Source organism: Rhinopithecus bieti, unplaced genomic scaffold (genome assembly GCF_001698545.2).
Source record: "Rhinopithecus bieti isolate Rb0 unplaced genomic scaffold, ASM169854v2 scaffold_3902, whole genome shotgun sequence".
Lineage (NCBI taxonomy): Eukaryota > Metazoa > Chordata > Mammalia > Primates > Cercopithecidae > Rhinopithecus > Rhinopithecus bieti.
In genome coordinates this window covers 784,864-810,111 of record NW_016804460.1, presented here as the reverse complement: position 1 = coordinate 810,111, position 25,248 = coordinate 784,864, and the positions used below count along the sequence as shown (strand labels likewise).

Genomic DNA, 25,248 nt, shown 5'->3' with positions numbered 1-25,248 from the left:
AGACATAGCATCCTTCAGTTGCCATTGTCAGAATCTATGTGTGAAATTATCATCAACTGTCTTTGAGGTATCAGTACTACCTCCAATTAAACGTAGACAATGGTTTCCAGGGAAATATATAAAGTCGTGAGCAGAGTTTGAAGAAATGCTCCAAAGTCCCAAACGCTCTCCTTTCTTGTGGAAAGAAGTGGTAGAGGCCCCAGGGAGGCCTTAAAAGTTTTCTAGGGACTTAAAGTCAAAACAGCGTTCCTTTGAATACCAGTAAACAATACTTTGAAAGGGGATCTCAAACACACGCTCATTAGAATGCAGCAAGAAATGGTTTTATTGCTGTGAACACAGGGCAACAAAGCTTGGCAAAAGTTGGCAGGGTTAGAAATTGGAATCTTTCTTTGCTCTCTTCCCTATTCTCTTCTCTCGAAAAGTACAGAACTACAAAGCAGAAAATAATCTTATTTCTTTCCATCTCAACTCTGGTCTGGTATCCTAAGCACTCTAATTCTCCCAACACCTTTCTTCTTTCTTCTGTGGGAACAAGAAAATCAACAAAAGAAAAGAAAACGCGGATGCAGTTGTAACAGAAGCTATGCCAAATGAAAGGAAAAGCAGTGGATGCCTTAGACAATACTATCTAAGTGTACAGGAACCAACTTGTAGGGGGGGTCGCTCTTCTGAGGGGGGTCACAGGCAACAATGAAGAATTTGTACTGGGCGGCAGCACTATAGCGGCACTGGGGGTACTTTCCTGAAGTGAGTCTGCAGTCAGTCATGTTGACAGGCTTTGAGCTCTGGTGGCAGTTGTGCTGACGATTTTTGCAGATGATGCTGAGCAAATCACAGACAGCAGCCACATTCTGGAAAGAGTCATGCAGAAAGGTATTTTGATGCTTACAGTGCTGGGTATAATTGTTGATGCCACTCATTGCCCTGTTGCATTGGAGAGGACTTGGCTGTATATGCTGAATTTCAAACCAGTGAGCCCTGGTGAGATGCTTAGGCCAAGCATGAAGTAAACACACTGGTCCCCATAGAACCAGCAGCAATAAAAGAAGAGGAAAGCGTAGCACCATCTTTTCTGTGTAGAAAGAGAGAAGATAATTATAATAGGAGAAGCAATAAGAGCAAACATTTTAATCATAACTATTTAGATTTTCATTTTGCCTTTTAAGATGTTATAGCTCCCTTTTAAAAACCATTTTCTTTCTCACAGAGTCTCACAATTCTATAAAGAACCTGAAGCCCAGGAAACAGAAATATGACTTCTCCTTTGATTGGCCTATCCCATTTTCTTTCACCTGTACTCATGCATTTGATGACTGTCATATCAGAAACAGTTTCTTCCATCTTCCCTCCTGAAATATTTACCCTCTATCTGACCACTACCTCCCAGCCATCTTTACTGCTCTCCTCGCTACAGCCCTGAGGCCTTCTTTCTTACCTGGTCTCAGTGTTGGGGCTCCTGATGAGAACCGAGGCTGTGATTAGTTCAAAGCTCAGAAGCTGTTGTCCGCCTTTCTTCTCTAACCCTTCAAGTCCTGTGTGTGTAGGGAAGGGGAAGAAATATTCTGAGCTTTCAGAAAGAGAATCCTAGGGCTTGGCAGATTAACTTCTTGTGCAGAGTTTAGATTAAACTCTTAGACTTTCATGCCTGTTCTTTAAAACAGTATCATTATCATGCGTATACAGGAAGGCTAAGCTGACTTAAAGAAACAACATGACTGAAAACTCACGGTTTTGAGGAACTGATCACTTCCTGATATGGGTTGAGTGCTTCCTGCCTCATCTGAGGCTTCAGTGTTTTTTGTTTTTTGTTTTTTTTTGAAGCTTTATGATTTCAGTTTCTTAAGAGAAAATATGTCACATAAGTATGATATAATACCTGCCACATACTTGGTAATGTTGTAAATTCCTACAACAGATGTGAATAAATTATTCATTTTCAAATACTTATTGGGCCAGGCACTGGGCTACACAAATTCAGGAGCTCGCGATTTAATGAAAGAGATTAGAGACAGGCAGGTAAGTATATAGACAAGTAGATTATATTAATATAAGTAGCACTTACAGTGTGATGGAGGACACTACAGGAGGCTACGGGAAGATAGTAGAGGGGAAGAATTGTTGGAGGCACAACACCTGAACTGTATTTTGAGGAATAATTACAAGTTAGGTGAAGAGAGTGTTAAGGGCCTCCCAAAGATGGAACTGTGTATGAAAAGACCTGTAAGCCTGAAGAAGAAGGCCGAATTTAGGATGTTTGCCTCTTGAATTTGTTCTTACCTTTTCACTGGTACTGCAACACCCTTATTCAGAAACTCATTGTCTCATGGAGGGCTCACATAAAAGCCTCCCACGTGGACTCCTTGTCTTGCTTTTTTCTCCTTCCAATCCATTCTACACATTACTTCCAGATTAGTCTTTTTCTGAGCAAGATATAATAGTACAACACTCTTGCCTCATGCTTTTATGGCTCCAAATATCTGCAGAATAAACATAATGTCTGTTTATAGCAAGGTTGCAGGATACAAGGTTAATATACAAAAGCCAGTTGCTTTCTTATGTACCAGCAATGAACAATTGCAATTTGAAATTTAAAACACAATACCATTTATATTGTACCAAAGAAAGTGAAATACTTAGGCATAAATCTAACACATTATGTAAAAATTGGCATGAGGAAAAATTTTAAACTCTAATGAAAGAAATTGAGGAAACATAGATACTCCATGTACATGGGTAGGAAGACTCAATATGTTAAGATGTCATTTCCTCTCAACTTGATCTCAATAGATTCAGCACAATCCCAATCAATGTCCCAGCACATAATTTTGTGGATAGTGATAAACTGACTCTGAAGTTTATATAAAGGTAAAAGATTCAGGTCGGGCGTGGTGGCTCACACCTGTAATCCCAGCACTTTGAGAGGCTGAGGCAGGGGGATCATGAGGTCAGGAGATTGAGACCATCTTGGCTAACATGGTGAAACCCTGTCTCTACTAAAAATACAAAAAATTAGCTGGGCATGTTGGTGGCAGGCGCCTGTAGTCCCAGCTACTTGGGAGGCTGAGGCAGGAGAATGACATGAACCCAGGAGGCGGAGCTTGCAGTGAGCCACGATCCCACTACTGCACTCCAGCCTGGGCAACAAAGTGAAACTCTATCTCAAAAAAAAAAAAAGATTCAGAATAGTTAACACAATGCAGAAAAAGAAGAACAAAGTCAGAAGACTGACATGACCCAACTTCAAAACTTACTATAAAACTACAGTAATTAAGATAGTGTGGTACTGGTGAAAAATAGACAAATAGGTCAATGGAACCAAGTAGAAAGTCCAGAGGTAGACCCACACAAATATAGTGAACTAATCTGTGACAAAGGATCAATTTTCAATTCAGAAAAGGTAGTCTTTTCAACAAATGGTAGAAATGAATGTCCATATGCAAAAAATAAATCTTTTCATAGATTAGATTTCATACCTTTTCATAGACCTGGACTTCTCACCTTTCACAATTTTTTTTTGAGATGGAGTTTCACTTTTGTTGCCCAGGCTGGAGTGCAATGGCGTGATCTTAGCTCACCGCAACCTCCGCCTCCTGGGTCCAAGTGATTCTCCTGCCTCAGCCTCCTGAGTAGTTGGGTTTACAGGCATGCGCCACCACGCCCAGCTAATTTTGTATTTTTAGTAGAGACAGGGTTTCACCATGTTGGTCAGGCTGATCTCGAACTCCTGACCTCAGGTGATCCGCCCACCTCGGCCTCCCAAAGTGCTGGGATTACAGGTGTAAGCCATCGTGCCTGGCCACACAAATGTTAATTCAAAATGGACCATAGACCTAATGCAAAATGCAAAACTACAAAAATTCTGGAAAATAACATAGGAGAAAATCTAGGCAACCTCAAGTTTGGCAATGACTTTTTAGATATAATAGCAAAAGCACAATCCATGAAAGAAAAATATTGATAAGTGGAACTTAATTAATATTAAAAGCTTCTCCTCTGCAACAGATACTATTAAGAGAATAAAAAGACAAGCCAGAGACTGAGAGAAGATATTTGCAAAAGATATATCTGATAAACGAACATTATCCAAAAAGAACTCAAGAAACGTCAACCATAAGGAAACCAACAACCTAGCTGAAAACGGGCAAAACATCTGAATGGTATGGGGCAAAGACAATTTTTCCTCTCCCTCTGAAGGTTCAAAACTTCTGAAATGAACTGACAACGGACAGATTAATGGGAGAAAAAGGCATGCAAATTTATTATTGTGCATAATCATGGGAACCATACAAATTATGAGACTTAAAAAAGACTAAATAGTTGAAATTCATATACCCTCTTCATAGGGGAGGGGAACATGGGGAAAATGTAGGCAATTTTGAGGAGTTTTAAATGTTTTTTAGGGAATTGGCCCCAAAGAGCAGACAATAGTTTGTAAATGAGTCTCTTTGGAAGCTGAATGGAAGGGTGACGAGTTATGGGAAGGTGAAGGGTGGAACTGCACTATGAACAAAGGTTGTCTCATTATACAGATAAAGTCTCTTAGGTACTCTTTTGGAACTGCTCTTGGAAGAATAGATGAAAGGTCTACCTGAGTGTACTGTGAAGAGACTTTTAGTCTCTTCTCTTTTCAAGTGGCTAATATTTCCTGTTTATCTGATGAGATTTTTAGAAAGGGGGGTCTTAAGACAACTGCACTGCTTGGAGGAAGTTTTCCCTATCCATACAAGGGAACTCCCAGAGAGAGCTCCTCTCTGCCTTTGAGAGCTAGTGGGAGGAAAAAGAGCAGATTAGAACATCTTTGGTCCTGGGGCAGCTTCTAAGAACTTTTGATTTCTTTAATTCTAGGTAAATTTAATTCTTTAATTTAATTTACTTTCTTTAATTCAAAAGTGTTCAGAATGCCAATGCATCATAAATCTGCACCCCAACACTTCACCAAACAAGATATACAGACGGCAGATGAGCAGTGAAAAGATGCTCAGCATCACATTATTTCCAGAGAAACTTTTCCTGTATCATTTTAGGTTTTAAAGGTGGTGGCAAAGGGAGTTTGTGAATTAGAAAAAGATTAACAGGAGAAAAATTCAAAGTTTATTTACACATGCACACAGGAGTATTACATAATGAGTAACTTGCTGAATAGCCAGAGGTAAAGTTATATACCAACTTTAAAAAAGTGTCTCTGGCCAAGTGTAGTGGCTCATGCCTGTAATCCCAACATTTTGGGAGACTGAGGCAGGAGGATCACTTGAGGCATAGAGTTTGAAACCAGCAACATAGCAAGACTCCCATCTCTATTTTTAATAAAAAGATTTGGCTGGGCGTGGTGGCTCACACCTGTAATCCCAGCACTTCGGGAGGCCAAGGTGGGCAGACCACCTGAGGTCAGGAGTTTGAGACCAACCTGGCCAACATGGTGAAACCCCGTCTCTATTAAAAATACAAAATTTAGCCGGGCATGGTGTGGGCGCCTGTAATCCCAGCTACTTGGGAGGCTGAGGCAGGAAAATCTCTTGAACTCGGGAGGCGGAGATTGCAGTGAGACAACTCCTGGGCAACAAGAGTGAAAGTCTGTCTCTAAACTAAAATAAAAAATAAAAAAAGATTTTTGTTGGGGCTTCAAAAGGAAAATATGGAAGGTTCTAGTAAGCTTTCTGATGCTAATAGAAATGGGTAGATTGATTTCTTCCTGGCTGGAAGTTTCCTTGTATGGGGGTTTATGGCAGCAAATGTACACATCCCAGTGCTAAGGGGCTGTCTCCTTTCAAACAGGAAAATACCTTTGAAGGGGATCAGTGGCAGCTGAATTTTCAGGAGGCTTCAGTTAAGCTTAGACAGTGTTTCTTTCTGCAGCTTCTGTCTGTTCAGACATTTTCAGTTTAAAATAATTTTCATGCCACTATAATAATAACAGATTTGTTACTTGATGCACAACAAATGGATGTAGTAAGACAACAGCGATTGAAAAAGAGAAAGAATTTAATTTTCATAGGTCAGCCAAATGAGTACATGGGAGGTAACCTAAAATTTGGTTTTGGGTTTAGGGATAGGGTTTTTAAGGGGTCTGGAAAAGGGACAAAGTGTGAGGATTTCTGATTCATCAAGAAGTGAGGGTGAAGTCGTGGGACAGGGACATGAAGAAATTCAGCAGTCTTGTGCCAAGCCAGTTCCTTGGTAGGGGTCTTCAGACTGGTTAGCATTAGCTGTTGCATTGGAATTCAAGATCAGAAAAACACCTTAAGCAATTCTTAAGCAAAAAGGTTTCATGATTCCGGTATCAGAGATTCTACCTATAGCAACAATTGGGGAATAGGTGGTCAGCGTGCTACTTGGGAAGTTAGAAGCTACAGGGAAGTGGGTTGAAGTGTACTAGCACGCTATGATTAATGTGCAATTCTGCCTAGAGCCTGGCTTGCAACACTCCATAACTCTGCAAGGGCAGTATTGCCATATTGGTGGGCTGTGAATCCTTTCAATCTATCATTAGAAAATTGCACATCACGGCCGGGCGCGGTGGCTCAAGCCTGTAATCCCAGCACTTTGGGAGGCCGAGACGGGCGGATCACGAGGTCAGGAGATCGAGACCATCCTGGCTAACACGGTGAAACCCCGTCTCTACTAAAAAATACAAAAAACTAGCCGGGCGAGGTGGCGGGCGCCTGTAGTCTCAGCTACTCGGGAGGTTGAGGCAGGAGAATGGCGTAAACCCAAGAGGCGGAGCTTGCAGTGAGCTGAGATCCGGCCACTGCACTCCAGCCTGGGCGACAGAGCGAGACTCTGTCTCAAAAAAAAAAAAAAAAAAAGAAAATTGCACATCAAAACAATGGGATAATACTACACACCTACGTGAATGACTAAAATGCAGTGAAAACTGACCTCATCAAAGCTGGTAAGGATGCAGAGCAGCAAAAATGCTGATTGATAGGACTTTGAACCTGGAGGCATATTTTGGGGTGACATATTCTTGTTTCCTATGAGAGTTCAGTTAGGCTAACTTGGATCTCACAACCATCCCTTGGCTCAATAGAGGGGACTGCAGACCTTAGTGGACAGCCTCACCAATACTGCACACAAAAGAGGAAGGGTATACCTAAGGGGAGTCAATATGCAGCTATCCAAATAAGGGGTGGACCACCAGGAAAGCCAGAGAAACAGCACAAAGCTATTACTAATTGCCCTTAAATCTACTTTCCTCCTGTACTATTTTGAACAACCATCTGCTAACCCTTTAATAAAAGCAAGTTTTAAAGAGTTACTTAAATGAGGTATTTGTGAGAACCTACTATAGGAGACCAGAATATGCCACCCCAAAATACGCTTCTGTAGTATAAATACTATTTTGAACTGCTTATTTTGAGAAGCAGTATACACAAGACAAGCTCTGAAAATAGAGCGCACATTGCCCTTTTGTAAGTGAATTTGCATTTATAAGGGAAACCTTCATTTGTAAGGATGTCTCCCTCTCTGTACCAGAAAGAGAAAGGTGACTCTAAATCAAAAGAAACCCTTATCACTGAAGAAGGTACTGACTTAAATCTGCATGAGAAAGCTTTCCCTTGTGTACTATACTTTCCCTGGTCATCTCCCTGAAAGTTGCTCCCCGACATGCTTCTTCCTTTGCTTTAACTGAAGGCATTTAAGCCTAAGTTCTAGCCACCTCTTTGAGTTGCTTTCTGAGCTTCTCTCATGTATACATGAGATACACATGTTACTAAATTTCTATTTTTCTCTTGTTAATCTGACTTTTGCTACAGTGGCCCCAGCCAAGAACCAAAAGCGTAGAAGGAAAATATTTTTCCTTCTCTACATATATTTTGAAGAGCATTTGTCAACTGAGAAAAACAAACAGTATTGTTTCTTCTCATATGTATATTGATCCTACAGGCAGAGCTACTGGTTTAATACTAGTCTCTTCTGAGTTTGGTTGGTAGAGATTGTCATCCCCAGGTGTCTGCTCCTCCCAGGTGCACTCAAAAATTGCAAAGTTGAGGAACTGCCTTTGGAACATGATGACCAATCTAGATACACTGACTACTCATTGAGACCAGAGTTATAGGAAAGTGTGCAGTCACTTAATAAATAATGTTGACACTTTGGTCTTTTCTTTAATTGTTTCAAGGCCAGAGTCATTCCACATTGTAGGAGTTTGAAGAACACAAGGTACTTTAACGTTTAGCATTTTCCCTGCCCAAACTGCTCTAGGGAAAATTGTATGAAGTAAACATTTCTTACTTTGCATCTCACTGCAGCAATTAGCAAACAGAATTTCTCACGGACTCAACTTGTTTGTGGTTTTTTTTTTGCTTTTTTTTTGTTTTGCTTTTGTTTTATTTGAGGCTGGCTGGAGTGCAGTGGCGCAATCTCGGCCCACTGCAATCTGTGCCTCTGGGTTCAAGCGATTCCCCTGCCTCAGCCTCCTGAATAGCTGGGACTACAAGTGTGTGTCACCACACCTGGCTAATTTTTGTTGTTGTTGTTAGTAGTAGAGACAGGGTTTCACTATGCTGGCCAGGATGGTCTCTATCTCCTGACCTCGTGATCCACCTGCCTCAGCCTCCCAAAGTGCTGGAATTACAAGGGTGAGCCACCACACCCAGCCTTCCCAACACTTTTTTATCCCATTTATTTCCTCTTTCCTACACAAAATTTAAGTCTTAAACTCCATTCTTGAGCAGTATTGCAGTTTAAAGTCTTCCAACCCCTGCCCTGTCTCTACCAAGTAAAAATGGTTATTCTCAGATAAAATTATTTGTGCTAATGTATTCTACTTGATGTGTTGTCCTTAGGAAATGTAATGCTTTAGTCCATCTTTTTTTTGAGACAGAGTCTCACTTTGTCACCAGGGCTAGAGTACAGTGGCGTGATCTCAGCTCACTGTAACCTCTGCCTCCTTGGTTCAAGTGATTCTCGTGCCTCAGCCTCCCAAGTAGCTGGAATTACAAGCATGGGCCACCACGCCTGGTTAATTTTCTTATTTTTAGTAGAAATGGGGTATCACCATGTTGGTCAGGTTGGTCTCAAACTCCTGACCTCAAGTGATCTGCCTGCCTCAATCTCCCAATGTGCTGGGATTACAGGCATGAGCCACCTCATCTAGCCCTTAGATACATTCTTTTTTTGGGGTTTTTTTTTGTTTGTTTTTTGTTTTGGAGATGGAGTCTCTCACTGTCACCCAGGCGGGAGTGCAATGGCATGATCTCAACTCACTGCAACCTCCAGCTCCTGGATTCAAGCAAGTCTTCTGCCTCAGCCTCCCAAGTAACTGGGAGTAACAGGCACCTGCCACCATGACTGGCTAATTTTTTGTATTTTTAGTAGAAATGGGGTTTCACTATGTTGGCCAGGCTGGTCTCAAACTCCTGACCTTGTGATCCACCCACCTTGGCCTCCCAAAGTGCTGGGATTACAGGTATGAGCCACCATGCCTGGCAGAAACATTCGTAATGAATTGAGTCCAGTAGGGACATCTATAGGTCTGTGGTTGATAAAAGAGGAGTTCCTTTTTATTTAATCCTAAGAATGTATAGCTCCCATACAAAAGTCAACAAAAAAAGTCAAACTCCATAAAACATTTAAAAAGGTTTACTATGAGCCAAATATGAGTGACCATGGCCCCGAGGCATAGTCTCAGGAGGACCTGAGAACATGTGCCCAAGGTGATTGGTTTACAGTTTGGTTGTATAGCTTTTAGGGAGATATATCAGTCAATATATGTGATATATACATTGGCTCAGTCCAAAAAGGCAGGACAACTTGAAGCAAGGGCTTACAGGAATTAGTTGAATTCAAAGATGTTTTGATAGGCAATTGTTTGAAATAGTTGTTATTATTGAAAGACCTAGACTCAATAGATAGGAGTGTCTGGGTTAAAATAAAGGATGGTGGAGACCAAGGTTCTTATTATGTAGATGAAGTCTCATAGGTGGCTACCCTTAGAGACAATAGATGGCAAATGTTTCCTATTCAGACCTTTAAAAGGTGCTAGACTCTCAGTTAATCTCTTCAGGATTGGGAGGGCCTGGAAGGGGAAAGATCTGATTATGTTAATAGAGATTCCTTACAGATGCAACTTTTCCCCACAGAAGATGGCTTTGCAGGGCCATTTTTCAAAATAAGGCAAAAAATATTTTGGGATAAAATATTTTGATTTCTTTATCTGTCATGTGATGTTATGGCAGAGTCAGGTTGGAAAGTAAGCCACATTAAATTACTTATTTTCACAGTGGTGAAATGCTTTAGTTCCACTCAGATTTGGGGGTATTGGCAGAACTGACTGGGTATAAAACATGAATTATATACAGTTAAATAAAACCCACTTAATAATATTTTATGGTTTTCAGGGTGTGATTCTCCAAACCCCTTAGATAGGAATTTGAGCAAGAGAGAAAAAAAAGGTCAGAATTCAGTCCTCACAGATGACAGCCTGCTGTATTTTTTGTTTGCTTATTTGTTTTTATTTTTTGAGATGCTTTGGTTCTGTCACCCAGGCTGGAGTGCAGCGGCACCATCTCAACTTACTGTAGCCTCCACCTCCCGGGTTCACGTGATTCTCTTGCCTCAGCCTCCCGAGTAACTAAGATTACAGATATGTGCCACCACACTTGGCTCATTTTTTGTATTTTTAGTAGAGACAGGGTTTCACCATGTTGGTCAAGCTGGTCTCAAACTCCTGACCTCAAATGGCAAACTCTTGACCTCAAACTCCTGACCACCCGCCTCAGCCTCTCAAAGTGCTGGGATTACTGGTGTGAGCCAACATATCCAGCATGTATTTTTATTGTGTAAATCCCCATCTCTAGAGTTAGGGAGAGCAAATGATTGATGAGCACTTGTTATGTTTGTTTATCAAAGTCAAAATGAAAGTACTAAGCCAAAGAATGAGTTGAGAAAAGAAGCAATTTTACACCCAGTGAGCTCTGCCAGTGCCCCAAAATCTGAATGGAACTAAAACATGTCACCACTGTGAAAACAAGTAATTTAACAACTCAGTTGTTGAAACTCCAAATTATTTTTAACCTTAAAGAAATGTGATTTTGGGGCCTCAGCCACATGCCAGGCCACTGTAACTAAGGCAGCTGTAACCGTGGTTTCTCTGTTTATAGATTAAACCTTCTTTCTTACCTGTATTGTTTGGTGAAATGTTGGAATTTACCGAAGGGTACAGGAGAAGACTCCTTTCCTCTCCACTGTTGGTCTTCATTATAGAGTAACTTCCCTCTCCTCTTAGAAAGACTTCATCACTATCACATTAAGATGGAATGTTAAATACACTCTTTTAAATTGGAAAGGAAATGAAAACAAGCTATAAAGAAAATAAAAGAAGACTTGAAGTCGGGGACAAACTGTAACTAATTAATTTGTTGTAACTCTTAAACCAGCTGGTATAGAAATTCTGTTGGATTCTTTTGTCTTTTTCCTACATAAGCAAGAACTTAATTTTCAGATTTGGAGCACTGAACCCATTTCTGTGGAGTCTGTGTGTCACTGAATGGCCACTCCTAGCCTTTTGCTTGAATCAACTCTTTAAAACTGGATTCTGACACTTTTGATTATTTCAAATTGATGCTGCAATCAATGCCTACATCACAACTTGTATTGAACTAAGCACACAATCATTTACACCCTCATCATATACACAAACATATTACATACATTAGACATACACCCATAAAATATACCTTAAATCCCTTGCACAGCATCAATCACATGCATAGTCTAGATCACACACACCCATATCAATCACACAATACTTACTCCGTGCACATAACATATATGAATGTCACACACCTTGGAATCATATAATTTATTTAGGGTAGGGAAGATTGTTCAGCTCGGGTATGTATCAAGAGCGTCAATATCAGGAAGTCTTGGGTTAGTCAAGAACAGATGCCATGTGAGCTGAATGTTGACAAAAGTGCAAGAGTAAATTAGGTAAATGAAGACAAAAGTGTATTCCAGGCAGAGAAACAACACAGGCAAGGTTATGGTATCAAGAAATTATGCTATTCATAACTCTAAGTATTTGGAAAACACTGACAAACAAATGCAAGTGAGGAGTGGTAGGGGCTATTGATGGAGGCAGGGGCCGCTACTTAGAAAGCACTGAATACTCTACCAATACCTGAGGATGTGCATAGACTTTCTAGTTGCTGATAGGTTCTATCATCTTTAGGTCTTCTATCCTATCAACATACCCATCCATGCTACAATGGAATTCAATGTAGTTGAAGCTCCTGCTCTCTGTGTAGCTGTTTTTGGAGTTCTCCTGGTGACACTTGAGTACTTTGAGAGGATTCTGGACCCATACATATGCATTTCGGAAGCGATCCATCCAGTTGTCACTAGTGCATATATGCTCGATTTTGTACCATGAGATATAGATAAACATGTGAGAGCTCTTGTCTTTCAGAGCTTCATTTTCTCTCATGAGGACATCACATTTGTACTCTTTGAATTCTCTACTTGGACTTAAGTAGTGCAGTTTCATGAATTCTCTCCAAGAAACTTCCTTGCTCTGTACAAGCAGTGTGCATAGGATGCAAAGCAGGGCCAAGAGTGTGCCCCAGATCTTTAGAGACGATGCCATCTCAGTCACCAGGGCCACCTGTGTGTCCACAGAGAAGAGAAAGAAAAGCATTATCCAGACAATGCCCAGAGAACTGAGCTCCACCTTAAAATTCCTTCCCCACCAGGCAGGTACTAGGGTGCAATTTTACTATTTGGTTCCCCAGTGAGAAGATGATAATTTTCATTAGAGAATAGAGTTTCTAAGAACTAAAAACATGCTTCAGCCTGTGTGAGCAAACCACAAAATTAGAAAAAATAGACGAAGTTCATTTTGAGAATTCCAAGCATCTCCTGTCGTCCCTCTCTTACTCTCAACCTGAGGAGCCGATCACCCTCCAGCTGGCTCATTTTTACCATTCCAACTCTCAGGAGATCATGTGTCCAAAAGAGATGATATTTTAAGGTTTATGTCCTTGAAGTGGAAAGGGTTGTCAGATTTTAGGGAAATGTAAAAGATGAGTAACTACTTGGGAGGTGGTTTCTAGGCAGGAAGGCTTCGATTTCCTGAAATGATAGCCCAGCCTGCAATTACACTGACTCTGCAAAATGATGCTTCTCCAATCTTGACTTCCTTATAACACTTTCTCCAAAGCCTGAGTGGAACATACATTCATTACTAACTACCCATATTCCTTCTCAGGGGTCATTCCCCTAATTATCACTATTACAAATGATCTTGGTTTGTTGGAGCTACTCCTTGAAAATGTCGTCATAAAAGAACTCCAGTTTTGAGATTTTTGTTTGTTTGTTTATTTTTGAGACAGAGTCTCACTGTGTCACCCAGGTTGGAGTGCAGTGGCACAGTCTTGGCTCATTGCAACCTCTGCCTCCAGGGTTCAACAGATTTTCTGTCTCAGCTTCCCATGTAGCTGAGATTACAAGGTGCCCACCACCACACCCAGCTAATTTTTGTATTTTTTTAGTAAAGACAGTTTCACCATGTTGGCCAGGCTAGTCTCGAAATCCTGGCCTCATGTGATCTACCTGCCTCAGTTTCCCAACCAGAATTCCAGATTTGAAATATTCCTGTAATCAATCAAGTACCAAAACTAAAAGAGCCCCCACAGTGGCTTCTCTGGTGATAGCATGGAGTGTGGGGGTCTTTTTGAAAGAGTCTGCCCTTTAAACCAGTGCTCTGTTCTCATTTATCATGAGAAGAGTTGCTGCCCTTACTGAGTCTCTAACCTGATTCACAACTCTAAGCATTGGTGTCCTCAGATGGATTTAATAATAGCTCCCTACAGAGCTGCGAGAGTCTAATGAGACGCATGTATTTAAGAGCACTTCTAATGACGTCAAATGTCCACATCAGACACAGAACAAAGGGTGGGTACTTCCTATCTGTGGAACCCTGTCCTGATGATAAAGACCTGCAGAGGATAGAAGAGCAGAATGCAAGTGGTTTTAATGAATTGTGTTTGAGAAGACTGGGGGTGAAGGAAGGGAGGGGCAGGGAGAAGCCTGTATCAGTGGGACTGAGGCTGACCAGAATTCAGGCCTTTGTTTTCCATGATTTGGATCCTTCTCCGTTTTTTGCTATCTAAAAGTTCAATCAGCCTCCTTCCAGTGCTCCTGGCTGTTCCCCGAGCAACCTCAGCAGAGCCCTTCTTACCCTACTCAGACTCCGAGTTCAGGTCACTGGTTGTAGTGGGGATCAGCGTGTGGATCTGAAGAGCAGAGTCTGTGTCCTCCTCCTTTTCTCAGAGCCCTGGCAATCTGCAGCAGTGGAGAAAGGAAGAGCAGGGGGAGCTGCAGCGCTCCAGCTGATTGGTAGTGGAGGGAGTGATGGGGAACAGCCTTATTATGTGAACCTGTACCTGTATCTTCTCATCTGGAACATCTGAATTCATTCAGACAGTGGCCTCAAGCAAAGGCTACAAACATCAAAGACTGACTCCGGGGCACAAAAGAAGTGCAAGACCCTAGAGTGAGGTGACCCCAGAAAGGGGTTATCTGGTGCTATCAGTAGACAACAAGAGACCTGGCTTCTGCTCTGAATTTTTGACAAAGTTCTGGGAAGTCCCTGGAGGGTTATGTTATGTTACGCAGAAACTTCTCTGAGGAAAGCCACTTAGAACATTGTGAACTGTGGGACTTTCATTGAGAGGTGAAAGAGTATCTAGTGAAACTGGTGGCCAGATAGTTATGATTAGGTAGCCAGTATCTGAAGTTTTACTAGGCAGTTTGTTATTGTCAATGAAAAGAATCGGCTGGGTGTGGTGGCTCACGCCTGTAATCCCAGCACTTTGGGAGGCCGAAGCAGGAGGATCACTTGAGGTCAGGAGTTCAAGACCAGCCTGGCTAACGTGGTGAAACCCCATCTCTACTAAAAATACAAAATTAGCTGGGCGTGGTGGTGGGCACCTGAAATCCCAGCTACTTGGGAGGCTGAGGCAGGAGAATCGCTTGAACCTGGGAGGCAGAGGTTGCAGTGAGCCGAGATCACGCCATTGCACTCCAGCCTGGGCAACAGGAGCAAAACGCTGTCTCAAAAAAAAAAAAAAAAAAAAAAGAGTCAAACTCTGTAAAATATTTGAAGAGATTTATTCTGAGCCAAATATGAGTGACCATGGCCTATAACACAGCTCTCAGGAGGTCCTGAGAACATGTGCCCAAGGTGGTTGGAGCACAGCTGGTTTTATACATTTTAGAGAGGCGTGAAACATCATACATATTTAAGAAATACATTGGTTTGGTCCAGCAAGGCAGGACAACTCAAAGCTGGTGGGGAGTTGGGGGGTGGTGCTTCAGGCTATAGGTGAATTTAAACATTTTCTGATTGACGACTAGTTTTGTCTAAAGACCTGGGATTGGTAGAAAGGGAATGTTCAGGTTAAAATAAAGGTTGTGGAGACCAATTCTTTTGAAGTCTTATAGTGGCTGCCCTTAGAGACAATAGATGACAAATGTTTCCCTTTCAGATCTTAGTTAATCTCTTTAGGATTGGAAAGGTCTGGAAGAAAAAGATCTATCTATGTTAATAGAGATTCTTTACAGATGCAAATTTCCCCCCACAAAGAACAGCTTTGCAGGGCAATTTTTTTTTTTTTTTTTTTTTTTTTTTTTTTTTTTTTTTGAGATGGAATCTTGCTCTGTCGCCCAGGCTGGAGTGCAGTGGCCAGATCTCAGCTCACTGCAAGCTCCGCCTCCCGGGTTCACGCCATTCTCCTGCCTCAGCCTCCTGAGTAACTGGGACTACAGGCGCCCGCCATCTCGCCCGGCTAGTTTTTTGTATTTTAGTAGAGACAGGGTTTCACTGTGTTAGCCAGGATGGTCTCGATCTCCTGACCTTGTGATCTGCCTGTCTCAGCCTCCCAAAGTGCTGGGATTACAGGCTTGAGCCACTGCGCCTGGCCGGCAATTTCAAAATGTGGCACAGAAACATGTTTTGGTGCAAAATACTTTTTCTTTTTTGTCTGGTAATGTTATGCCCGAGTCAGGTTGGAACGTAAAACATGATATATAGGGTTAAATAAAACTCATCTGATGAGAATTTATGATTTGTAGGGCATGACTGCCCAGACACCTTAGATAGAAATTTGGGCAAGATAAAAAAAAAATCAGAGTTTAGTCCTTATTAACAATAACTTTGCTGACGCTATAGTGCTTACTACCCTAGTAAAATGTCAGGTAGCCTAGCGATAGTTTCCACAATGTTCCTACACATCACATCTGACTCTAAAGTATGGTTCACAAGGTGTTGACCTCGTTGTTTTTCAGGAACTCAAGACTCAGCCCTAAACTTAGCTCAAGCTGGTCAAGACCACCAGCCCTTAAACTGAGTTTGTGTGAACATCCCATGGTGACCTTTCCATATCACATCTGGAATTTCCACCATGTTTCATACCAACTCCCCCTAAGTTGGTACATGCAACCAATATTGTTTCAGTAACAGTAACCAATGGTTTAACTTATGGATAATGTCAGATACTTGAATGTATTTTATTTATTTATTTATTTATTTATTTATTTATTTATTTATTTATTTTGGAGACAGAATCTCCCTCTGTCACCCAGGCTGGAGTACAGTGGTGCCATCTTGGCTCACTGCAACCTCCATTTCCCAGGCTCAAGCAAATCTCCTGCCTCAGCCTCCCAGGCAGCTGGGACTACAGGCGGGCACCCCCATGCCCAGGTAGTTTTTTGTATTTTTGGTAGAGGTGAGGTTTCATCATGTTGGCCAGGCTGGTCTCGAACTCCTGACCTTAAGTGATCTGCCCGTCTCGACCTCACAAACTGCTGGGATTACAGGTGTGAGCCATTCTTTGCACCTGGCCTTGAATGTATTTTATATCAACATTCACAAGGCCACTCCTACCTCTACCTGAGCCACCTTGGTTGAGTTTGTTGCTGGACCACCTAGCTATTAGAATGTCAGAATATTCTGTTTATATCCAGAACTTTTCTTCAGACTTCAGCTCATGTCAAGCAATCATTGAATAACAGGGAATCATGTGCTGATAGATTCTGTGGGGCACAGGGGAGATTGTTCCTATGGAACTGAACTGGGGTCTGATCGTCTGGCACAGTAAGATCCAACATCCACACCAAGGTCTATAGCAGGAGAAAGGAGGGAGTTTATTTGCAAGGCAACAAGCAAGGAGAAGCTTGTGGCTCACACTGAAGACCTGGCCTCTCTGATGACTTCAGGTAAGGGTTTTTAAAGGCGGGAGTAAATTTCAGGAAAGCAAAAGTTACAGGCAAAATAGTAAATTAGTATGCGGAGATTATATATTAGTTTGGCTGAGTAAGGCGAGATCTTGAAACACGGGCTCACAGGTCATAGGTAGATTCAAAGATCATCTGATTTGCAATTGGTTAAGGAGATGAAAGTTTGTTTAAGAAGAGGGCGTCGGCAGAACAGAACGATTAGTTTTGGATCATGGGTGTGACCTTCCTCCAGGCCCACCTCGAAATAATTTAGAAGAACGGCTGGTCCCGAGTTTAGTCTTCAGTTTCGCCCCCTTATCTGCGAGGTCTACCGGGCCAGCAGATCTGTTTGGTGGGGTCTGAGTTTCTGAAGAACTCAGGATGTATGTTAAGATTGTTATTTTTAGTTTCATAGGGAACCAAACATCCCCTTGATCTAAGCATTGCTGGGCTATTGTTTTAAGCTAGTATGCCTTCTTGCTTATCTAGTTCTTCCTCTTCTTTCTTTCAAGGCTAGGCTTAACGAAATTCAAGAATTTTCTTTATTTCGCATGGGCTGGGTGGAGGTGCCCTGCTAGCCTCCTAAAGATAGATGCCCTGGCTCTGCCTCCAAATTTGCCTCCAGAGCAGGTTGCTGTGGCATCCCTCACGCTCTCTAGGTCTTTTGATGATAGGGAAGAGATAAAGGAAACAATTCTGGGCATCTGATTGGATGGCTTGATAAAGGCGATTCTGAGGGAATCAGGGCTATTGTCAATGTGGCCCACACATCCAGAGCTCCTTTCCAACAAGTGTGCATTGTCTGTTGAAACTAAATTGCAAGTAGTGACTCAAGGAATGTAGAGAGAGGTGGGAGAGAGAAGCCTACCTGAGCGCAATGTTGAAGAAGCAGCATTAAGAAACGAGCTCTAATAGCTTCTTCAAGGCATCAATATCTTATGAGTATTCTAAGGACATCAGTGAGTAAATTTGAGAATTTTTAGAAGTAATGCATTTGAAAGCAAGTTTTTAAACAATAAAATAGTAACAAAATGGCAGGGCTTGGCTGGGCTTGCAAAACCAATAACCAGGACAAGATGCAAGTGAAAAAGAAAGTAACTTTACTCGCAGAGCTAGACTGGGGAACCTGGCTGTGGCCCCTGAAAGGAACCATTTTCAAAAAATTTAGCCTGGGGAGAGGGGGGGCTACAAAGGGAAATTATAGTGGTGGCATGCAGGAAGTGGTGCTGGGTACAGGTCTGGCGCCGTCTTGTTCTGGTGGCTATGCTTGGAGCAATGGTCCACGCTGGAGCATGAGCTGGCATCATCGCCACAATGGCGCAGGTTGTGACTAACTGCTTTGAGGTAATTCTTCTGGAATTTTGCAGTGCTGGGTTTCATGCCTAGGTCTTAGTCCCCTAGAACTTCTAAGTAAGCACATATTTAGACTGCAAGCATAGAGCAGTCAGAATGTATGCAAAGTAAGGAGTGTACAGTGGGAAGAGGGGGGAAACAAAGAACCTGTTAGTAATGTTTCACAAGCTATATATTAAGACTGAGGGGGGAAAAAAATTCTGCAGTTTGCTTCAAGGTTATATCTTTGAGACCTAATAAAAAGAGAGAAAAAAGAAAAAGGATTTTAAAATGGGCATTCCTTTTTTTTTTTTTTTTTTTTTGAGACGGAGCTTTTGCTCTGTTGCCCGGGTTGGAGTGCAGTGGGGTGATTTCGGCTCACTACAACCTCCACCTCCTGGATTCAAGTAATTCTCCTGCCTCAGCCTACCAAGTAGCTGGGATTATAGGTGCCCTGCCACCACACCCGGCTACTTTTTATATTTTTAGTAGAGATGAGGTTTCACATGTTGGTCAGGCTGGTCTCAACCTCTTGATCTCAGGTGATCCACCTGCCTAGGCCTCCCAAAGTGCTAGGATTACAGGCCTGAGCACCGTGCCCGGCCTAAAATATGTTTTTGAAGTTAAATTACTTGGTTACAGCTCCCCACTGTCAAATCCCATCCATTTATATCGAAAGTGGTCAATGCAGTCAATCTGGCTACTTCCTGCTGAAAAGAGGCACAATTATGAGGTAGTAGGATGGAATCTGCATACCTGGAGTCGGAAATATTCTTAAATCCCAGATTGACAGTGGGAACTTGCTGGAGTATTTTGGTGTGGGGAACTAAGAGCTGCTGAGAAAGTCTGTCTTGCATCCCCATACAGAGTGCACAACAGCAATAAAATCCATAGCAGCTGAAGAAGACACTGAGTAGAATGCCAATTATACTATATATGAGTCTTCCACACACTAGGGAGTTGACTAAAGCTGCCATCACAAGGCCTTGGAATGAGGCATCTATGGCAGAAATATAGTTATTTGAGGCCTTCATAGCTAGGGTTACACTGTGGGAATAATCTGGTGTATATGTGTGTGTGTACACACACACACACATACACACACACACACACAAGACTCAGTCTTAGTTAATGCACATGTGCCGCCTTGGGCTGCAGGCAGGATATCTAAAGCCATGCAGTTCTTTAAGACTCTCTGTCTAATCTGTAAGGTTTCTTGAGGGAGAAAGATGATGGCAGAGTGAGTGTTATGAAAGGCAGCAGCCATATGCTTAGCTACGGCCTCTACTTGTAATTTTACACCTATGGCCGCCTCCTGGGGGGAAAAACCACAAGTGTGTCCATTTCTGATGATAGAAATGGCTTTTATGCTTTCCTAATTGGCAGGGAGAGGATCCAGATGGGACAGGATGTCCTGGTAAGTAAGTAAGTTGCATCTCCTGGTTCCATTATAAAGTAAGTAAGGCAACCATCAGTGCCGCAGGCCCATAGCCAATCCCAGGTGGAGGGATGGGCCCCAGTATGAACATGGGCATTATTCTGCTATCCTAGCCAGTTAACTGGAGAGATTGGCTACATTGTTAAGGACGTAACCATCCCATATGGTGGGCTATAGTGTGCTTGAACCATTACTTGTATTTGTACCGCAGTCAGACATCCCATGCCGTCATGTATGGCATATCTCAAGGTGGGGGTACTGTTAATCTATTCATGGAATAGGTAAATAAGGTGTCTCTGAGTTTCCTTATAGGAGGGGAACCCACTGTGAGAGGTACTATGATCATAGAAGGGGAATGGGTATGAACTCTTATACCAGGTATAGAAATGACTCCAACTGCTTAGGTTAGCAGCTTGTATGCACCATGGCAAGCACACAGTGCAGGAAAGGAGTAGTTCCCACAGACCCAGCAGTCTGTTTGATTTTGAAGAGAAGCCACTGTTTGTACCCATTCAGCAAAAAGGTTAGTCTTAGCAAAGATCAAGAACGTACTTCAGATTATAAAATTCATTCAGAACTTCATGTTAACAAAAGAGTGGTATTACTCATCCATATGATTCTTGTATCAGTAACTTCAGATCTTCCTTTGGCTCACATGTCCAAGACAAGCAAGGCTGGTTGTCTGAGGTATCAGGTTGAGGAGGAGCTGCCTTCACCCAAGTGTGATGCATCCATAACTCCATCCCAGTTAGTCTGACCGAGGAATGAATGTCCAGCAGCATTTCAAGGGATCCCGTCCACTTTTCAGCTAGCTGCTGAGCTGGTCCTCAGTTTTCCCAAGACTGTAGCAGCACCTTGTCTCCTGGGTGGAAAGGGTGAAGGGGCTTATCCGAGCAGTAAGCAGACCTGCAGAGAGCAAGCCAGTGCCCAATTAGCAATGTTTGTCCGAACTGTTGTATGTATTGCTTCATTGTGGGCTATTTTAAGAGATCCAAAGGTGGGACTCTTGGCAAGGGGCTCTGGAAAAGTCTCCCATAAACAAGTTCAAAAGGGCTTAATTCAACCCACTTCAGGGCACTACCTGATCTGGACCAAGGCAACAGGCAAAACCCTATCCCAGCTAAGATTTGTTTCCTGACAGAGTCTGGCTATTGTCCTCTTTAAAGTAAGGTTCATCTTTTCCATTTTCCTGTCAACTGTGGTCCCCACAATGAGTGCCATTTCCATTTGATTTATGGTGCCTGCCTTACCTTTCAAGTGACATCTGAAATAAAGGATCATTGTCGCTCTGTATGAAACATGAAATTCCCAGTCCAGATCTGGGAATTATTTCCTTTAATAATGGCTTGATTACTTCTGTGGCCTTTTAGACTACTAAGTGGGGTACACCTTGATGCACCCTGAAAGGTGTCCATGAACACCAGAAGGAATCTGTAATTTCTGCTGGCCGTGGGCATCTGAATGAAGTCTACCTGCCAGTCCTCAAAAGGGCGTAGTCCTTTGTGTCACACCCCTCTAGCGGGAGGATTGCGTTCAGTCTTCCTGTTTTCATTGCGTAAGACCCATCCTTGGGTAGTATTTTGAGTAGTCTTCCGGAGGTGTGGCCTCTGAAGATGCTTCTACACTAGGTCAGTGAGAGCCTCTCTCCCATAGTGTGTCCCTTCGTGCAGATGCTTAAAATTGGGTAAACTAAGGCCTCAGGGAGTAATATCATCCTGTAAGTGTTAGTTTCCCAGAGAGAATTAGAATCTGTCTTATCAAACCCCAGTCCCTGGTGCATTTTTTATGTTACTCAGTGTAATGAGGTTTGAAGTCTGATAAGTTCAAATGAGATATTAAGGCCTCCAATATTTTTGCTTCCCAAATAGCCTGTTTTGCAGTCTTATTGGCTGCCTGATGGCCTTTGGTTGTTTGCAAATTTTTTTTTTAAGACAGACTTTTACTCTTGTCATCCAGGCTGGAGTGCAATGGTTCGATCTTGGCTCACTGCAACCTCTGCCTCCCAGGTTCAAGCGATTCTCCTGCCTCAGCCTCCCGAGTAGTTGGGATTACAGGCACCTGCCACCATGCCTGGATAAATTTTCTGGTATTTTTTAGTAGAGATGGGGTTTCGCCATGTTAGTCAGGCTTGTCTCAAATTCCTGACCTCAGGTGATCCACTCACCTCAGTCTTCCAAAATACTGGGATTACAGGCATAAGCCACTCGCGCCCAGCTGGTTGTTTGCAAATTATCTCTCTGGTGTCCGGGGCAGCACATAACGGAGGTGTGGGCAGGCAAGGCAACTGTTTCTAATAGGGCCAGAATTTCCACTGGGTGCTTAACATCCTTGTCTCCCAATGTCAAGAGGCCTCTTTCTTCCCAGATGGCTCCATGAGCATGTCCTTTCATGAAGGTGTAGCTGGAATCAGGGTAAATGTTTTCTTGCTTCCCCTGGGACATATTAAGGCTCTGATAAGAGCAATTAACTCAGCCCTTTGTGTGGAGGTACCCGCAGGAAGGGCATGGGCTTCTATTACCCTGTTGGTGGTCACCATGATGTACCCTGCTCTGTGTTGTCCATCTTCCATGAAACTGCTTCCCTAGTTACAGTTCTCAATCTGGAGCATCCAATGGCTTGTCTGACAGGTCCTGCCTGCTGGAATAGACTGCATGAACAATTTCTAAAATGTCATACTCTAACCTGGAATCAGGTTCAGTAGCTGGGAGCAGTGAGGAAGAGTTTAGAGCCATGGAGGTCTGCAGGGTGATATTTGGGTCATCCAAGAGGATGGCTTGGTATTTGCCCATTCCCCCCACAGTGAGACAGTAATCTCCCTTTTGTTCTAGCAAAGTCAACACCTGATGGGGCACAAAGACAGTGACCTGCTGCCCCAGGGTAAACTTTTCTGCTTTCTGTAGGACTTCACAGGTGACTGCCAATGCTTGAAGGCAGGGATCCACCCTTTAACTACTTAATTCAATTGTTTAGAAAAATAGACTATTGGCTGTGGGGTGTCTCCTGGCATCTGGATTTGCACACCTAGACTGACCTATGCCTTGTGTCTTATAAATGTAGAGTTTGAACGGCCTTTGGGACACTGGCAGTCCCAACACGGGGGCTGATACTAATTTTTCCTTGGTGATATTAAATTTGTGTTGGCACTTGGCCATCCAAGGCAGGGGCTCAGATTCTAATACCTTTAGAGTTTCATGAAGGGGGTTAGTCATCAGTGCAAAACTAGGACTCCAAATCCAACGGAAGCCAGCCATGCCTAAGAATCCTTGCAGTTGTCTCCTATTTTCAGGAGCTTTAGTAACTCCTCTTGCCTTTCTTTAACCTGAGTCTGAGATAAGTTTACTTTTTGTTTATAGATTTGTAAACACACACTTTGTATCCACCCTGGGCCAGGTGGTTTAGAACTAGGATGGTGTTAGACAAACATTTTTCCTGGTTGAAGCTATCTATAAGTAAGTTATCTACATAGTATAGCAGGACTCCATCAAGTTTTGTTTTAAGATGGAGTCTCGCTCTGTCCCAGGCTGGAGTACAGTGGTGCAATCTCAGCTCACTGCCACCTCTGACTCCTGGGTTCAAGCGATTTTCCTGTCTCAGCCTCCCAAGTAGCTGGGATTACAGGCACGCACCACCACTCCAGGCTAATTTTTTGTATTTTTAGTAGAGACGGGTTTCACCGTGTTGGCCAGGCTGGTCTTGAACTCCTGACCTCGAGTGATCTACCTGCCTTGGCCTCCCAAAGTGCTGGGATTACAGGTGTGAGGCACCGTGCCTGGTCGTTCTTGTTGTTTTTTGAGATAGGGTCTTGCTCTGTCACCCAGGCTGGAGTACAGTGGTGTGATCATGGCTCACTGCAGCTTCAAACTCCTGGGCTCACATGATCCTCCCATGTCAACCTCCCAAGTAGTTGGGACTACAGGCATGTTCCACCATGCCAGGCTAATTTTTTGTTGTTGTTTTGAGAGAGAGTTTCACTCTTGTTGCCCAGGCTGGAGTGTAATGGCACAATCTCGGCTCACTGCAACCTCCATCTCCCAGGTTCAAGTGATTCTCCTGCCTCAGCCTCCCAAGTAGCTGGGATTACAAGCATGTGACACCACACCCAGCTAATTTTGTATTTTTAGTAGAGATGGAGTTTCTCCATGTTGGTCAGGCTGGTCTCGAACTCCCAACCTCAGGTGATCTTCCTGCCTTGACCTCCCAAAGTGCTGGGATTACAGGCATGAGCCACTGCTCCTGGCCCAAGGCTACTTTTTAAATTATTTGTAGAGATAGGGTCTCACTGTGTTGCTGAGTCAGGTCTTGAACTCCTGGGCTCAAGCAATCCTAGTGCTTCAGCCTCCCGAAGTGCTGGGATTATAGGCATAAACTGCTATGGCCAGCAAGGAAGGTCACTTTGGTCTTTAGGCAACAAAGGGGGATGGCAAATCAGAGACAAAAAAGGGAGCAAGGGTTGGAGTTAGGACTACTTAAGGACTTACCCCCGGTGTTTTCAGCCTTCTTTTCACACAGACAGCATTGAGCACTGCAAGCAGGGTGACAGGACCACTTAGATAACCCGCAGAAGAGTCCACACACTTCTTTTCCCCACGAGGTCTGGCACAGCTAGCTGTAAGATATACTTTGGGGTCCTAGAAAGATGACCTAGTCAAAATGATAGAGATGGTTCCCCTCCAGGGCCAGGTTCCTGGATTGACCGGGATACTTATGCAGGTCACCTTGCAGAGAAAAGAAAGAAAGAGAAAGAAGGCTGGGCCTGGGGGCTCATGTCTATAATCTCAGCACTTTGGGAGGCGGAGGTAGGCAGATCACCTGAGTTTAGGAGTTTGAGACCAGCCTGGCCAACAGAGTGAAAACTCATCTCTACTAAAAATACAGAAATTAGCCAGGTGTGGTGTCACTCGCCTATAGTCCCAGCTACTTGGGAAACTTAGGCAGAAGAATTGCTTGAACCTGGGAGGCAGATGTTGCAGTGAGCCAAGATTACACCACTGCACTCCAGCCTGAGCAGCAGAGCGAGACTCTGGGGAAAAAAAAAAAAAGAGCGCGCGAGAGAGATGGGTATGGGCCCAATGTAGATGCTACACACTCACACAGTCACAGATTCAGACAGTGCACTCCCAGATAGATCCCAGCTGAGAGGGCTACATACAAATCTTGAACGCTTTTCTCAACCTCAGATGGCCCCATGAAGAGCCATGTTGCCCAGGCTAGTCTCGAACTCCTGAGCTCAGGCAATCCACCCTCCTCAGCCTCCCAAA

At 43.1% G+C, this 25,248-nt stretch overlaps 2 protein-coding genes across 2 annotated transcripts; both read right to left on the bottom strand.

Annotated features, from left to right (window-relative positions):
• Positions 1-301: 301 nt before the first annotated feature.
• RNASE6 (ribonuclease A family member 6) lies at positions 302-1,727 on the bottom strand. The gene is made up of 2 exons (XM_017868488.1): positions 1,439-1,727; positions 302-1,075 (listed from the first exon to the last, which is right to left on the bottom strand). The coding sequence occupies exon 2, from the start codon at positions 1,068-1,070 to the stop codon at positions 618-620; it is 453 nt and encodes a 150-aa protein (XP_017723977.1). The 5' UTR covers positions 1,071-1,075; positions 1,439-1,727; the 3' UTR covers positions 302-617.
• A 10,064-nt stretch (positions 1,728-11,791) lies between these two features.
• On the bottom strand, positions 11,792-14,262 carry EDDM3B (epididymal protein 3B). The gene is made up of 2 exons (XM_017868486.1): positions 14,183-14,262; positions 11,792-12,607 (listed from the first exon to the last, which is right to left on the bottom strand). The coding sequence occupies exon 2, from the start codon at positions 12,587-12,589 to the stop codon at positions 12,146-12,148; it is 444 nt and encodes a 147-aa protein (XP_017723975.1). The 5' UTR covers positions 12,590-12,607; positions 14,183-14,262; the 3' UTR covers positions 11,792-12,145.
• Positions 14,263-25,248: the final 10,986 nt, after the last annotated feature.